Source organism: Puma concolor, chromosome A2 (assembly GCF_028749965.1).
Source record: "Puma concolor isolate L17-30 chromosome A2, mPumCon1.1.hap2, whole genome shotgun sequence".
NCBI classification, from domain to species: domain Eukaryota; kingdom Metazoa; phylum Chordata; class Mammalia; order Carnivora; family Felidae; genus Puma; species Puma concolor.
The window spans coordinates 108617693-108635025 of NC_141668.1; the positions used below are offsets into that span (position 1 = coordinate 108617693).

Genomic DNA, 17333 nt, shown 5'->3' on the forward strand with positions numbered 1-17333 from the left:
GTCAGCACCGTCAGTACCGGGAAGGCTTCCAAGGGCAGGAGCTGCCCCTCTTGGGGTCGTGGGGTCCCGGGGATCCTGGCAGTGTCCAGTCCGAAGGGGCCGTTTGGAAGCCTGGGCGTACGGCCCCGTCCTCATCCTGAATCCCGTTCCCTGGAACGGAGACCCCACACTGCTCAGACGCCTGGCCTTTCAGGATGGCAGTGCACTCCCCCACACTGCTGTCCCCTTCCACTTCCCTGGCTGTGACCCCGCAGGTCTTGTAGGGTATGGGGCCCGGAACCGTTCACGCTATTTCAGGGTGCTCTGAAGTGGGGAACAGAGGCCCCCTTCTCTTCACGTGGCTCAAGGTCCGAGTGCCCATCACCCCTGCAGCCATCCCAGAACTGGGGCCTCCTGGCCCTGCAGAGGCCACGTCACGTCGCCCCACACCGCACCCCGCACACTTTTCTGGGTCAGCCACAGGCACTGCGTCCCAGCCCAGCAGTGGGGTGCTGGTGTGGTGTGCAGGACGCGGGGCCTAGACAGGGGCCCAAGGGCCACTTCTCCCACAGCTGGTGGGCCGGGCTCCCTGCTTGGTCCTCATGGGGGAGCGGGAACAGAATTTCTGTTTCCTGCCACGTCACTACACGCGGTGGAGTCCCGGCCAGAGGAGAGAGCAGGACGCAGGGACTCGGGCCGGGCAGGCGCCAGGTTCCACAGACCCCTGCCGTCACCCTCACGCTCAGCCTAGCTCTTAGGATTTTTACTGGACACTGGACGTCTGAATTCTAGAACCACCACAAGCAACCATTTTTGGAGCATTCCCCCACCCCCACCCCCCGCCGCCCCCGCCCACCACGAGTGGACTTAAGTGTTTCGTGAGCTCAACAGCAACCCTTTGGGTCTCAGTTCCGGGTCCCAGGACCCTTTCAGAGGCAGCTGTCCCTGTGCCCCCAGGCTGCCCCTGGGAGGTCTGCCCTCCCTCCTGGACAGGAGGGGCCAGGCCACCAAGCCCTGGGTGGGGCAGGAGCAGCGTGCTGGCGTCCGAGGCCACATACCCACACGGAGCACAAAGTCGTTGTAAGACTGGTAGTTGATTTCATCCAGGACGTCGAACATCTCGATGGCGAAGTCAGCCAGTGTGCTCAGGTGGGAGGAGATGCCCTTCTTGGCCTGCACGGAGCAGACGGGGGGGCGGTTACCACACTTGGGGGGGGCGGTTACCACACTTGGGGGGTGCGACCACATGTGGGGGCTGGGACGCTCCGCGGGCACCCCGCCAGGGGCAGAACCTGAACCCACGGGCACAGCAGCGCCCCGCCCACTGCAGGCTGGGTGGTGGCCTGGTGTCAGCCCCACGGGGTCGTGGGTGCGCTGCCGGCACAGAGCCTGCTTAGGATTCTTTCTCTCCTCCTCTCTGGACCCCTCCCCAACTCAAGCGCATGCTCTCTCTCTCTCAAAATAAACTTAAAAAAATATTCATTTGAGACAGCCCCTCTTGTGTAAAACAAAGACAACCGTCAGGATTTTCTGTTCTTGTGACAGTTCAAGGTTTCTCATTTTTCTCTGTTTATGGGTATTTTACTAGTCCTCGAATAAAGGGAACAGACGCTTTAAAAAACTTAACTGACTTAACTCTTGTCCGAACGGGTTAAGGTCTATTGGTAAATAGAGCAGATGGCCTAGAGAGTCCCGTAGGCTGTGCCCCTGCCCCCACCCCACAGTTTGCCTACTGTTCACATCCTGCATCAGGACCTTTGTCGCCACTGATATGCCCACGGTGATTCACTATCGTCAACTAAAGTCCACAGTTTATATTATGTGTGTACGTTCTATGCATTTTCCCAAATGCAGAGTTTCGTGCACCCACAAGAGTAGTTTTACTGTCCCGCCAGCTCCCATGCCCGCCTGTTCATCCCTCTCCCCCAACCCCGCTGGCAACCCCTAATCCTTCCAGGTCCCCATGGTTGTGCCTCTTCCAGAATCTCCCGTAAGTGGAATCACACAGTACGTAGCCTTTCCAGATCTGCTTCTTGCCCTAGTAAGATGCATTCAAGGTTCCTTCATGTCCTTCTGTGGCGTGAGAGCTCATTTCTTTCTAGAGCTGACGGACCGTAGTCTGTTATCCATTCACCTACCGAAGGGCGTCCTGGTTGCTCCCTGGTTTTGGCAATTATGAGTAGAGCTGCTGTAAACATCCGTGTCAGATGTTTCGTGGCCCTAAGTCATCTGTCCCTTTGGGTGAATGCCAAGCAGTATTGCTGGAACGTACGGTAAGAGTGTATTTAGTTCTGTAAGAAACCGCCAGACTGTCTGTCCCCCACAGCGGCCGCCCCACTCTGCGCTCCCACCAGCGGTGAGCGTCCCTGCCACTCGACGTCCTTGCCAGCGCTGGGCGTCGTCAAGGTTCTGGCCCCTCTAATCAGTGTGCGGTGGTGTCCCATTGTCTTAATTTGTATTTCCTTGCAGACGCCTGATACAGAATATCTCTTCCAATGCCTACTCATCATGTGCAAGCGACATGTCTGGATTTTGTGCCCACTTTTTAACTGGGTTATTTTATTCTTGAGTTAGGGTTTGATGCAAGCCCTTTATCAGAGAGGTGGTTTGAAAAGATTTTCCCTCAGTCTGTAGATTGGCGTTTGATGATAGTATTTCCCACACATATTTAAAATTTTCAGTTAGGTCCAAAGTAATGATGATTTTTTCCATGGGTCATCTAAACACTGATCACAGAGGTGCCTGGGTGGCTCAGTCGGTGAAGCACCCGACTCTTGATTTCGGCTCAGGTCACGATCTCACAGTTCATGGGATCAAGCCCCCACATCAGGCTCTGCGCTGACAGTGTGGTGCCTGCTTATAATTTCTTTCTCCCTCTCTCTCTGCCCCTCCTCTGCTCACGCTCACTCTCTCTCTCAAAATAAATAAACATTAAAAAATAGCTTGGGGACATCTGGGTGGCTCAGTCAGTTAAGGGTCCGACTTCGGCTCAGGTCATGATCTCACAGTTTGTGAGTTCAAATCCCACGTCAGGCTCTGTGCTGACAGCTCGGAGCCTGCAACCTGCTTTGGATTCTCTGTCTCCTTCTCTCTCTGCTCCTCCCCTACTTGTGTTCTGTCTCTCTCTGTCTCTCAGAAATAAATGTAAAAAAAAATAGCTTTAAAAAATAAAATAAATAAACACTTAACACCAACCTAAGGTCACCTTGATTTTCTCATGTGATTTCTAGATGTTTAACACTTCTGCCCTTCACATTGAGGTCTATGATCCATTCTGATGTAATTTAACCCATTTTGTGTTAACATCTCTCTAAATACAGGTGTGTACTTGTTCTGGCACTGTTTGCTAAAGATTACCTTTGCTCCATTCACTCTTCTGTCAAAGAACTGTTGACTCTGTCAATGGGGGTCTGTGTCTGGGCTCTCTATTCCATTTCGTTGATCTAGTTGTCCGTTCTCCCCAACACCACACGGTCTTGCTCATGGCAGCTTTCTTTCTAGCAACCCTGAAGTCCGTAGTTCAGTTCTCCAACTCTGTTCCACCTCTGCTGTCCTGTGTTAACGGCTCTGCGTGTTTTGCCTCATGTAAACTTAGGGCCAACTGGTCAATATCACACAGTGACACGCTGGACTTTTGAGCGGGATTGCAGGAAATCTATAAGGTCAGCAATAACCGGCCTCTTGACCTTGAGTCTTCCTATGCAGGAACGTTCCTTCTACACCTGTTTGATCTCGATTTCTTGCATCAAAGTTATACACTTGCCCTCATAGAGATCTTGTTGTAATTATTTTTTAAATGTGTACCTAGTATTTAACTTGGGGGGGGTATGCAAATATAAGTGGCACTCTTTAATTTCAAATTCCACTTGGGCATTGCTGGTATGTAGGGAAGTGACTTTATTAATCTTGTTTCTTGTGGTTGCTTATTATAGACATTTGGGACATTCCTTTTTAATGTTCCACATAGATAATCATGTCATCTGTGAAGAAACAGTTTCTCCCCCCCAGTCTGTATACTTTTACTTCCTTTTTTTGTCTTATTGCACTAGCTAAGTCTTCCAGTATGAACGTTGACTAGGAGTGGTGACAGAGCATTCTTGCCACGCTCCTGACATGAGCATGAGGCTTTGTTTGTCATCATTAAGTATGATATTAAACTACACCTTTTTGTAGATGTTCTCTACCCAGTTCACGAGGTTTCTATTTGTAGAGTTTCCTTACATTTGTTGTTTTTTAAATCAGGAATGAGTTTGGATGTTGTCAAAATGGCTGTTCTGCCTCAATTAATTGACATGATCATGTGATTTCTCTTCTTTATCCTGTGGATACAGTGAATTTCATTAACTCATTTTGAAATGTTGAACCAGCCTTGGTATTCTGAATAAATCCAACTTGTTTGTGGCGTATTATTCTCTTCATACAATGTTGGAGTCAACGAACATTCGTCAAAGACTTCCACATCCATACTCGCGAGAAATACTGGCCTGTGATTTTCCTTCCTTGTAATCGATCTGGTTTTCGCATTATTGTAATACTGGATCCATAGAATGAGTTAGAAAGAAATGAATTAGGAACTTCTATTTTCTGGAAGAGAGTTTATAGAATGTGTGTAATCTCTTCCTTAAATGTTCAATGAACCCATCTGGGCCCAGTGCTGTTTTGGAAGGTTACCAATTATTGGTTCAATTGTTTTAATAGATACGGTCTGCTAATATTTTTTTTATTTCCCCTTGTTCAAGTTTTGGTAGATTGCGCCTTTCAGAGAATTGGTCCACTTGGTCCAGATTATCACATTTGTGGGCACAGAGTTGTTCATAACATACCTTTTCATCCTTTTACTTTCCATTGATTCAGTACAAGTGAATATTTCTAATATTAGTAACTTGTGTTTTCTTTTTTTCTCGGTTAGCATGGCTAGAGGTTATAAACTTTTTTGATTTTTCAAACAGCCAGCTTTTAGTTCCATTGATTTTCTTTGGTGCTTACCTGTTTTCAAGTTCATTGATTGTGCTCTGATGTTTCCCCCCGATGCTCACCACAGATTTATACTGTTCTCCTTTCTGTAGTTTGCCAAGGTGGAAGCTTACACAGTTGATTCGGGATCATTCTTCTTTTCTAATATATGACTTCAGGGACGTAAGTTTCCTTCGGAGGGCCTGCTGCATCTCGCAGGTTTTGTTCAATTGTATTTCCAGTTTTAGTTAGTTCAACACGTTTTTAAGACTTCTCTTGAGAGTTCTTCTTTGACTCATGTCATTTCGACAAGTGTTGCTTAATAGGCAAATAGTTTGGAATTTTCCAACTATGTCCCTATCGATAGATTTCTAGTTTAATTCCATTTGGGTGTGAGAACACACTTTACATGATTTCAATTGTTTTAGACTCATGAAGGTGTGTTTTATGTGCTCTATCTTGGTCAGTGTTCCGCTTGAGCATGGGAAGAATGTGTATTCTGCTGTTGTTGGATGGAGTTGTCTGTGGGTGCCAATTACATCCAGGTGCTTGATGATGCTGTTCAGTTCAACCATCTTTGCAGATGCCCCCTTGGACCTGCCAGTGACCAAGAAGGGTGCTGCAGTCTCCAACTGTAACAGTGGGTTCATCGATTCTTCCCCGTGATTCTATCTGTTTTTGCCTTACATATTTTGACACACTGTTGTTAGATATATACATGTTAAAGATTGTTATGGTTTCCTAGAGAATTGACTCCTTTATCATTTTGCAGTCTCCTTCTTTATTTCTGTCTCATAATTTTCCTTGATCTGAAGTTTGCTTTGTCTGAAATTAGATCACTACTTGAATTTTGTCTTATTAGTGCTAAAAGGGTATCTCTTTCTACATCCTTTATTTTTAAGTTATCTGTGTCTTTAAAGTGTGTTTCTTGGGGCACCTGAGTTCCTCAGATGGTTGAGCGTCTGACTTTGGCTCAGGTCATGATCTCAAGGTTTGTGAGTTCAAGACCTTCACGGGGCTCTCTGCTGTCAGTGCGGCCACTTCGGATCCTCTGTCCCCTTCTCTCTCTGTCCCTCCCCCACTCGTGCTCTCTAAAATAAATAAACATTTAAAAACAAATAAATAAAGCATATATCTGGGTCTTATGCTCTTGGCCACTCTGTCAGTCTCCTTTAACTGGCATATTTCCACTCACATTTAAAATCATTACTGACGTAATAATCAATGGATTATTATGAATTAGTATCTCCCATATTTTTTTTTTAATTTTTTTTTCAACGTTTTTATTTATTTTTGGGACAGAGAGAGACAGAGCATGAATGGGGGAGGGGCAGAGAGAGAGGGAGACACAGAATCGGAAACAGGCTCCAGGCTCCGAGCCACCAGCCCGGAGCCCGACGCGGGGCTCGAACTCACGGACCGCGAGATCGTGACCTGGCTGAAGTCGGACGCTTAACCGACTGCGCCACCCAGGCGCCCCTCCCATATTAATAACTGTTTTGCATTCATTGCATTTTTTTTGACAACTTCCTCTCTTTTCCTGCCTATTTTTTTAGAGGCAACCTGAAGACATTATTCACAGCTCTGCACTGGGAAAGGGGAACACTCCACAGTGCCCGGCTGGCAGGACTGGGGTGCAGCTGGTGGGGAGGGAGCAGGGCTGGTGGGGAGGGAAAAGGGCTGGTGGGGAGGGGGCCAGTGGGGCGGAGCAGGGCTGGAGGAACCCCTGTGACTGGCCTTGGTGCCGATGTTCTATGGGGGAGTGTGTCTGGAGACAGCTGGCCACTGGATGGACAGCCCACGGGCCGCTGCTCTGACCCACTTATCAGGCAGACTGGGGCTCAGTGCAGAGCCTGCCCAGAGTTCCGGAGCAGTCTGGGGCAGAACTGGGACCCAGTCCCCGAGCGGCACTCACCTTGGTCCCAGTGGTGGGCGCCAGCCCCACAGCGGCCATGTAGGTGCTCCCGATGGTCTTGATCTTCTCCAAGTCCTTGTAAAAGTCTTTGTCCATGAGCTTTGTTTAAAACACAAAACTGTTCAACGTTACATAACATCTTAGAGAAGCCACTTTGACAGCAAGCACAGGGCAGGGGGAGCAAGTGCTGAGAAGCAGTGTGTCTTGTCTGTCGCAGGCACCAGACAAGGTCTGGGGCGATCTGAGGGGCTCTGGCAAGGGTGTGGGAAAGAGGAGCCCAGGAGGGACCGCACAGAGCGCAGGCGTCCTGCAGTGGTGACCTCAAGGTCACCTGGAGGAGACGCCCCAGGGCAGGGAGCAGGGCAGGTGCAGACCCCAGGGTCGTCAGCCCGAACACCCCATTTACTAGGTAGGGCACAGGCGTCAGCACCTGCCACGGGAGCTCAGTGCCCACAGGTGGCGAAGGGCCCTCCTCCAGGGTCAGGGTCTGCCTGGACCCCCCGGGGGGACAGAATGTATGAGCCTCCTCCCGGTTCTGTGTGCAGGGAGCGCGCCACATGGCGGCCACAGTGCAGACGCAGCCCCACACGGCCGGCGGCCCTCACCTCGTCGAAGTCTGCGATGATCTCGTTCAGGAGACGCAGACACTCCACCCCCATGTTGTTGCCGTCCAGCTCGATGTAGAAGTCGTCGAAGTTGGGGATGGAAGCAAACATGACGCCCACCTGTGAGTAGGACTGGTAGTACAGGTCCTGGGGGCAAAGTTCAGATCAGCCATGGCGCCCAGCCATGGCGCCAGGGGTAGCACGCGGGGCCAGGGGAGTGGGTGGTGGGGGACAGGAAAACAGCCCTGGAACCCTGGATGCTCTCTATACAAAGCCGGTCAAGCTGGCCCCGCCTTCAGCCTTCGGGGTCTAAGGCGCTGGCCAAGCCTATTATTGAGTTGACAGTTGTGAGCCCTGCTCTGCCGGGTGGTGGGTTCCTGAAGCCCACCCTCCCTCCAGGCAGGGTGGAGGCTGCTATGCTCCCTCCCAGGACCAATCCCAGGGGCTTCCCAGGGCCCAGCCCCACCTGTGGCCTGGGCGTGGGCAGAGGGGACCCACCCAGCCTCGGTGCTTTTCGATTTTAAGCAGAGACGTGATGGGAGGGTCACTCCGGGTGGGACCCCGGCCGGAGCAGGCGGGGTGGGGGGGCAGGAAGCAGGCTCACCATGTTGCGGGGGTTGGACATGAGGAAGTGCTGAGCCACGTGGGCCGGCAGGAGGTTGAAGAGAATCCTCTTGTTGTCCAACTTCACCCTCTCCATGTCATCTCTCTCCTCCTCTGCCTGGGGACAGACCCTGCGTCACCCACTGAGCACTTCCTTCCCCCACACCCCGCGTAGGCTCCCCCAGACCCCTCCCAGCCAGGCGCAGCTACTCTCCTCAGGACCATCAGTCCAGCCACACCCCCGCCCTTGACCTAGGAGGGGGACCCTCAGCCCCTCAACCCCGAGTGATGTCTGATGTCCTGTCCTACCTTCCGCCAGAACCCTGCCAGGTCAGTTCAACCGGACCCCTCAGCCCCAACATTTCCCCTTTGGGATTTTCTGTCCGATGATTCCCTGCCTCTTCCTTGGTGATAAGCCCCCGCCTGTCTGTTCTGTCCCTGTCCCAATGGCCCTGAATGATACCTGTCTTGCCACTGCGCACAAATGCCATGGATCCCTTTCCTAAAACGCCTGGGTCTCTCTAACCACCCAAAGTAAACTCCAAGGGCACCGATCGATGGTCTACACAGGCTCCTCTCCACCCCCACTGGGCAGAGCGGTTACATCAATGTCACTGGGGCCCAGAGGAACCACGAATTTCTGGGTTAAGTCCCCAGTGCTGATCAGCTGGAACTTTCAAAGGGGAAATGGGGAGATTCAAACTTTCAGTAGGGCCTTCACCCCATTTCCAGAGTACACGCCCAGCCACCTTCTGGGGTCCAGACCATGAGACATGTGGGGGACCTGGGGTGCGGCACCTAGGTGGGGGACCTGGGGCGGGGGACAGATCCAGCACGTGCAGACTCCCTGGAGCAGGGGTGAAGCCCAGCGGGGCCCCAATGGGGTCTGCTGCTGGGCGGGGGGCGGGGGGACCTCTTAGCGCCAGGGCCACGCACAGACTAATGAAGCCCATGGCAGCAACCCCGCCCAGCAGCCTGTGGCAGCCACACCGGCCTTCAGGGACCAGAGCCACCAGGTGGCCGCTGGCCACTCATCCTGGATCCAGCCCGACCTGGGAGAGGAGTGGCTCGGGGAACATTTCTAGGGTGCATCAGCCCCATGGACTCTGGGGATAGTGACAGTGGCACAGTGAGGCCCCGCTGGCAGCCTGCGGCCTGGCCTTCAAAGCTGGGGGTCCTGGGCACCACTCCCCAGTCCCCACTGCATGATCAGGTGACACGCTCCGGCTTCCTCATCGTAAAATGGATGTAAAATACTCAATTTTAGGGACCGCGCTCCTCGTCGACGGTTAGGGGAATGTGTGCTATCTACTCAACCTGGACTGTCCGTTCCAGGAAACTCAGTAAAACGTTTACCAATTAAAGTGAAAAGTGGGGGCTCCCAGAGGCAGAGCTGCGGCAGCGGGACAGGGGGACGCCCGGAGCGCGGGGGACGCCTGGAGCGCAGGGGACGGCGCGGCGGGCCGAGGGCCCCGGGCCTCCTCTGTGGGGTGCGCTGGGGAAACAACCCGGGCCGTCTGTTATCCAGGAGCCTGGAGACGGGACAGGTTCCACTTCCCCCTCACAGCGGGCAGTCAGGCGGCAGGGGGCACAGCAGAGGGAGCCCAGAAGCAAGCTAGGAGAGGAGCCAGCCTCTGCAGGGGGGAGGCCGCGGCCATCAGAGCAAGGGGAGCGTCAGAAGCAAGCCAGGAACGTCCGCTAGGACACACGCAACTCATTACCCGTGACACGTGTGCACTGACAGCCACAAAAGAAAGCTTTTTGCAGGAGGAGATAAAAAGGAAGTAAACAGTAGTTTTACGATAGCAGTTTTACTCTGGCCCTAAAAATTTTGCTGTCCCTGAAACACTGTTTGTGTTAATGATACCTTTAGAAAAGCAATGTAACTACATACACTTTAACTTTGTAAAATAATGAATCTTGGCTTATCACCTTGTGAGCAAAAGCTTTGGACTTACGTTCAGTTTATTTCAACGGACTTAACAATTCATGGAGATTTACAGCCCATCAGAGTAGCTCTCTTTAAAAAAAAATCATTGTCTGAGGGGCGCCTGGGTGGCTCAGTCGGTTAAGCATCCAACTTTAGCTCAGGTCATGATCTCACGGTTCGTGGGGTCAAGCCCCGTGTCGGGCTCTGTGCTGACAGCTCAGAGCCTGGAACCTGCTTCGAATTCTGTGTCTCCCTCTCTCTCTGCCCCTGCCCCACTCGTGCTCTGTCTCTCTTACAAAAAATAAACATTAAAAAAATTTTTTTAATAAAAACTAAATCATTGTCTGTTTTTCAATCCATCCCCAGGTGCGAAGGTTTACATTAAATGCAATGGGGAAATTTCCATCTTCTTACAAACTAAGCGGAGGAAGTTGTGTTGTTTTGTTTACAACAAATTAGATGAAAACCCACTGAAATCCTCTTCCGGCCAGGAAACTGTAAGTAATGGTAGGAAGGAGCGGGTGTGGGTGACACATGCCATTCCTGTCAACACACGGGAGACACATCCACACCCACCGTCAAGCTGTTCCCTCCATGCGAGCACTTGTTTCCAAAGGCATTTCCCTTCTCACACGTCAAAATCTGACCTTGGACCCTAAGGGACAGAACGCAGGAGCTGGCATCTCGGAAATTACTCCCCAGGGTGCAACTACCAACAGGCACGTGGCTCTGAGAAGGGCCGACAGGCTGGGAGCACCGTCTCTCCATAAACAGAAGAAACCAGAACAACATAACCTGGCAAGTCCCAGATCGGCTGACGCTGGTGACCGGTGGGCTGTGTGTGCCGTGACAGTTACCGTGACTCCCACAAAGTGCTGCAAAGACTTTTTGTCCAACCAACCAGCCCCGCAGACCCTCCCAGCGCCTGCAATCAAGGCTGTGCTCGCTCAAAATGAACAGCCAGTCACACTCTTCCTGGGAAGTGATGTTCCTGCCTCCTCCTGGAGGTGATATCTGGCTGGAGGCAGGTGCTCATGGCCAGCTCGTTCTTCAAACAGTGGGAAAGTGCTTGTTTTCATTTCCAGAACCCTGTGAACAGAGCTGCTGATGCTGCACAAGGGTCCTCAGGAGACAAGAACCAACAGGGCACGTGCAGACGTCAAAAGAGATTTGTGACCAGGATGTGGCTCACGGGATCATGGAGGCTGAGCAGGTCCCACCTCTGTTCTCCACCAGCTGGGTGCCCGGGAGAGCTGGCGGTGGGGGTTCCATCCAAGCCCCAAGTGCCGACAACCAGGGCAAACAAGGGCAGAGGGCTAATGTCCCAGCACAACAGTCTGGTAAAAGAGGCTGGAATCTTCCTCTTTTTGTTCTTTTTTTCCTTAATTTTTTTTAATGTTTATTTATTTTTGAGAGAGACAGAGCGTGAGCAGGGGAGGGGCAGAGAGGGAGACACAGACTCTGAAGCAGCTCCAGGCTCAGAGCTGTCAGCACAGAGCCTGACGCGGGGCTCAAACAGAGCGCGCACAGAGCGTGAGTGAGGTGTGGGACAATTTCCGGAGGCCTGATGCATGCGGAGTCAGGGCCCCTGACAGACAGAGAGTGACAGAAAAACATCAGAAAAATAATGGATGAAATTTTCCAAAATTTAATGGAAACTTATAAACCCACAGATCCAAGATGCTCCACAAACCTCAAGCCAAAAAGAATGAAAAACGATATCAGCGTGCATCACAATCAAGCCACTTAAAACCAGGGATAAAGGGCAGATCTTAAAAGCCACCAGATATAAAGACATGTTACACACATAAAGATGGCAGGAAATTGCCGGAAACGACCCCAGACAAGAGCCAGGGAACACCTTTAAAAACTTTTTTTAGGGGCGCCTGGGTGGCGCAGTCGGTTGGGCGTCCGACTTCAGCCAGGTCACGATCTTGCGGTCCGTGAGTTCGAGCCCCGCGTCGGGCTCTGGGCTGATGGCTCGGAGCCTGGAGCCTGTTTCCGATTCTGTGTCTCCCTCTCTCTCTGCCCCTCCCCCGTTCATGCTCTGTCTCTCTCTGTCCCAAAAATAAATAAACGTTGAAAAAAAAAATTTAAAAAAAAAAAAAAAAACTTTTTTTAATGTTTATTTTTGTGAGAGAGAGAGAGAGAGAGAGAGAGAGCACGCGCACGAGCCAGGGAGGGGCATAGAGAGGGAGACACACACACATGGAATCCAAAGCTGGGTTCGGGCTCTGAGCTGTCAGCACACAGCCTGACGCGGGGCTTGGACTCACGAACCACAAGATCATGACCTGAGCCAAAGTTGGACACTTAACCGACTGAGTAGAGAATGCCTTTAAAGTGTGAAAGGGAAAAAGCATCATCAACCTACAGTCCTATCCCTGGCACACGTATCGTTCAATCACGAAGGCAAAAGAAAGACCTTGTCAGACACACAAGATTTGAAAGAATGAATTGTCATCAGACCTGCAAGAAATGTTAAAAGTGGTCCCTCAGGAAACTAGACAGATACCAGATAGAAACTTGGACCTTCACAGAAGAATGAAAAGCACCAGAAATCATAACTATGTGGGTACTAAAAATACTATCACTTCTAGGGGCGCCTGGATGGCTCAGTCAGTTGAGCGTCCAACTTTGGCTCGGGTCATGATCTCACAGTTCACGAGTTCAAGCCCCGCATCGGGCTCTGTGCTGATAGCTCGGAGCCTGGAGCCTGCTTTGGATTCTGTCTCCCTCTCTCTGCCCCTCCCCTGCTCATGCTCTGTCTCTCTCTCTCAAAAATAAACATTTAAATAAAAAATAAAAAAATACTATTTCTTCTCATAAGACAGCTTTAAATATAATGAAACGTTTATGATGGAAAAATATACGTTGGAGTTCATAATACACGTACACATAAAATCTATGATGTCAACAGCAAAAACCTAGCATGGGAGGAAGAAACATACGCTTCTGCAAGGTGGAATATCCTCAGCTGAAGACAGACGATGGTCAGTACCCACTGAAACAATACAACAGGGGAGGAGCTAAGACGGCAGAGCAGGGAGAGGACACTGGGCTCACCTCATCCCTCAAACACAGCCAGATAGATCTCAAATCACTCTGAACACCCAATAAATCGCTCTGAGGACGATCAGAACAAACGGCACAACTGGAGGGCGAGGAGAGGCCACATCGTGGAAGGTAGGAGGTGCAGAGACGTGGTTAGGGGAGAAAAGGATCATGGGTGTTGCAGAGGAGAGGGAGAAAGAGGTCACAGAGACAGGCGAAAGAGAGAGAAAGCCACAGGGGATCACACAAGGAAAATACTTCCCCAAAGCCATGGATGGGGAAAACAAGACAGGCTGACTATCTATCATGGGTTTTTACAACCAGCGGGGCTCAAAGACTGGGGTTTTAGGGGTCCATGGCGTGGCGGCTGTGGAGCCCTGAGTGTGCTCGTGGAGAAGCAGGGCAGAAGCCTGGCAGCAGACAGTGTGATCTGAGGATGCCCTGGGACACACTGGGACAGATGGTTCCCCCTTCTTAGGGCACACCTGGGAGAGGTGGCATTGCCTCTCTGGGGACAAAAGAGCCAGCGGGCACCACTGAGCTGCCCTGTTCATCAGCACAGGGGCAGAGACACCTGCTGAGGGCAGCTCCCCTGGACATCGGCTTTCTGTTGTGCTTTACTCCAAACTCCGAGCTCTTGCGCCTTGCTGCGATGGCCCTCCTGGGACAAACACGCATCAGTCCCAGTGCGGTGAGACCCTACCCCAGAGGACTGGAGCAGGTCTGCACCACACAAGGTTTGGAGTTTTAAAATTCAGCTGGCCTTCCAGGGATAGAGCCCAAGATGCACTGCGCTGTCGGGTGGGCAAATGGCCCAGACACAGACACGTGATAGGAGATTGTCCGCTCTTCTGGGAGGGCTTCCTGGACAGCAGCAGGTGCAAACTCCCCTCTTCAAGGACGAGTGAGGGGGCTGGCACCATTTCTCTCCCCCACCCCTCAGCATAAACCAACTTCAGGAAACGGCACAGAGCCAACAGTGGCAGCCTAAATTGCTTACGCCAAGTCCTGCCCCCCTGCACCCCGCAGGTGCTGCTTTTTTCTAGGGCAAGTGTGCCGAGAACCAGAGCAGCGGGCCCCTCCCCCCAAAGACCAGCACAAACCCCCACATGCACCAAGTTTACGGACCACAGAGGGCTGCAAAGCTTCAGCTCTAATAGACATAGGACCTAGCCTCTTTTAACAAGCAGATCAGAACACACCTAGTTCAAACTCATCACACTGTGGTCAAGGTCCAAGCACTGCCCACGGCAGGCAAGCACTAACTCTGCAGAGGGCTGAGCTCAGGGAGACAGCGGCCAAAACACAGCAACAGAGAGCACACAGCCCAGACCACAGACACTTTCCCATGCACCAGGCCCTGGACAGTATGTAACCCCTTCTTAATAAAGCCACCGCTCTCAGGAGCAGGAAATATGACAGGATTTCCGCAGCCACAGAAGAAGGCACAGACCTAGATGAGCTTCTAAGATGGAGGAATTCATCCTAAAGAACAAGGAAAGGTCACGGCCAGGGGTCTAGGCACAGATGTAAGTCATATGCCTGAGCCAGAATTTAAATTAATAATCCTGAGAATCCTAGCTGGGCTTGAGAGGAGGATAGAAGACACCACGGACATCCCTACTGCAGAGATAAAAGTTCAAAACCAATCAGCCCAAAATGAAAAACGCAATCAGCAAAACTGACTGGCTGTAACGACAACGAAGGCGGAAGAAGCAGAGACACAAATAAGTGATACAGGAGACAAAATTATGGGAAATAATAAAGCTGAGAAGAAGAGGGAAAGAAAAATATTAGATCATGAATGCAGACTTGAGGAGCTCAGCAACTCCTTAAAGCTTAATAACATTCATAAGATAGGAGTCCCAGAAGAAGCGAGGGGGGAACGGGGGCAGAAGGTTTATTTGAGCAAATTATAGCTGAAAACTTCCCCAGTCTGGGTAAGGAAACAGACATCCAAATCCAGGAGGCACAGAGACTTCCCATCAAAATCAATAAAAGCAGGCCAACACCAAGACATATCGTAGGTACATTTGCAAAGTATAGTGATAAAGAAAAACTCCTAAGAGCAGCGAGACAAAACAAGTCCCTAACTTACAAGGGAAGACCCATAAGGCCAGCTGCAAATCTCTCCACAGAAACTTGTGAGGCCAGAAGGGAGTGTCACAATATATTCAGTTGTGCTGAATGGCAAAACTATGCCACCAAGAATACTCTATCCAGCAAGCCTGTCATTCAGCATAGAAGGAGAAATCAAGAGTTTCCCAGATAAACAAAAACTAAAGGAGTTGGCGACCACTAAATCAGCCCTGCAAGAAATATTAAAGGGGGCCCTTTGAGTGGGAGAGACCAAAATCAACAAAGACTAGAAAGGAAACAGAAAAATCTCCAGAAATGACGACAAAACAAGTAATAAAATGGCACTAAAGTCATATCTGTCAATAATACTCTGAATGTAAATGGACTAAATGCTCCAATCAAAAGACACAGGGTATCAGAATGGATAAAAAAAAAACCCAAAAAACAAGACCCATCCATATGCTGCTTACAAGAGACTCATTTTAGACACAAAGACACCTCCAGATTGAACGTGAGAGCATGGAGAACCATCTATCATGAAGTCAAAGAAAGCCAAGCAGTCATATTTATATCAGGCAAACTAGATTTTAAACCAAAGACTGTAACAACGATGAAAAAGGGCACTATTTCATAATAATGGGGTCTATCCAAGAAGATCTAATGATTGTAAATATTTATGCCCCCAATTTGGCGGAAAACAGATGTGTAAATCAACTAATAACAAACACAAAAGAACTAAATGATAATAATACAATAGTACTGGGAGACTTTAACACCCTGCTTACAACAATGACAGATCATCTAAGCAGAAAATCCACAAAGAAACAATGGCTTTGAATGACACACTGGACCAGATGGACTTAACAGATATATTCAACATGCCATCCTAAAGCAGCAGAATACCATTCTTCTCAAGTGCACACACACATTCTCAGAATGGATCACATTCTAGGTCGCAGATCAGGCCTCAACAAGTACAAGAAGACTGAGATCATTCTATGCATATTTTCTGACCACACCACGAAACGTGAAGTCAACCACAAGAAAAAAATTGGAAAGACCACAAATACGTAGAGGTTAAAGAACATGCTAACTAAAGGAAGCATGGCTAAACCAGGAAAATAAGAAATAAAACAAATATATGGAAACAAGTGAAAATGAAAACACTATGATCCAGAGTCTTTGGGACGTAGCAAAGGCTGTCCTAAGAGGGAAGTATATTGCCAATACAGCTCTAAACTCAAGAAGCAAGAGAAGTCTCAAGTATACAACCTAACCTTACACCTAAAGGAGCTAGAAAAGGAGCAGCGAATAAAGCCTAAAGCCAGCAGAAGAAGGGAAATAATACATATTAGAGCAGAAATAAATGATATGGAAACAAACAAACCAAAACCAGTAGAATAGATGAAATCAGGAGCTGGTTCTTTGAAAGAATTAATAAAATGCATAAACTCCAAGCCAGACTTCTCAAAAAGAAAAGAGAGAAAGAGAGAGGACCCAAATAAATAAAATCACAAAAGAGAGATAAGAGGTCACAACCAACACCACAGAAATACAAACAATTATAAAAGAATATTATGAGCAATTATATACCAACAATTTGGGCAATCCGGAAGAAATGAATGCATTCCTAGAAACATATAAACTACAAAAACTGAAACAGGAAGAAACAGAAAATCTGAAAAGATTGATAACCTGCAAAGAAGTTGAGTCATTAGTCAAAATTCTCCCAACAAACACAAGTCCAGGGCCAGATGGCTTCCCAGGGGAATTCTACCAGACATTATAGGTTAATACCTATTCTCAAACTGTTCCAAAAAAATAGAAATGGAAGGAAAACTTCCAAACTCATTCTACGAAGCCAGTGTTAACTTGACTCTAAAACCAGACAAAGATTGGACTAAAAAGGAGAATTACGGGCCAATATCCCTGATGAATGTCGATGCAAAAATTCTCAACAAGATACTAGCCAACTGAACCCAACAATACATGAAAAAAATCATTCACCACGATCAAGTGGATTTATTCCTGGGTTACAAGTGTGGTTCAGTATTTGCAAACCAATCAGCATGATATGCCACATTAACAAAATAAAAGGATAAGAACCTATGATCTCTCGATAGATGCAGCAAAAGTATTTCACAAAATATAGTATCCATTCTTGATAAAAAAAAAAAAAAAAAAAAAAAAAAACCATCAACAGCGGTGCACCTGG

At 49.4% G+C, this 17333-nt stretch overlaps 1 protein-coding gene across 1 annotated transcript in view; it reads right to left on the minus strand.

Annotated features, from left to right (window-relative positions):
• ADCY1 (adenylate cyclase 1) overlaps window positions 1-17333 on the minus strand; it is a 113993-nt gene that overhangs the window by 9420 nt on the left and 87240 nt on the right. Inside the window, exons 15-18 of the mRNA XM_086697148.1 lie at window positions 8057-8169; window positions 7453-7599; window positions 6848-6946; window positions 1038-1152 (exon numbers count right to left, since the gene is read on the minus strand). Of these exons, the coding sequence (XP_086553274.1) occupies window positions 1038-1152; window positions 6848-6946; window positions 7453-7599; window positions 8057-8169 (474 nt within the window). The remainder of the gene's footprint in view (window positions 1-1037; window positions 1153-6847; window positions 6947-7452; window positions 7600-8056; window positions 8170-17333) is intronic.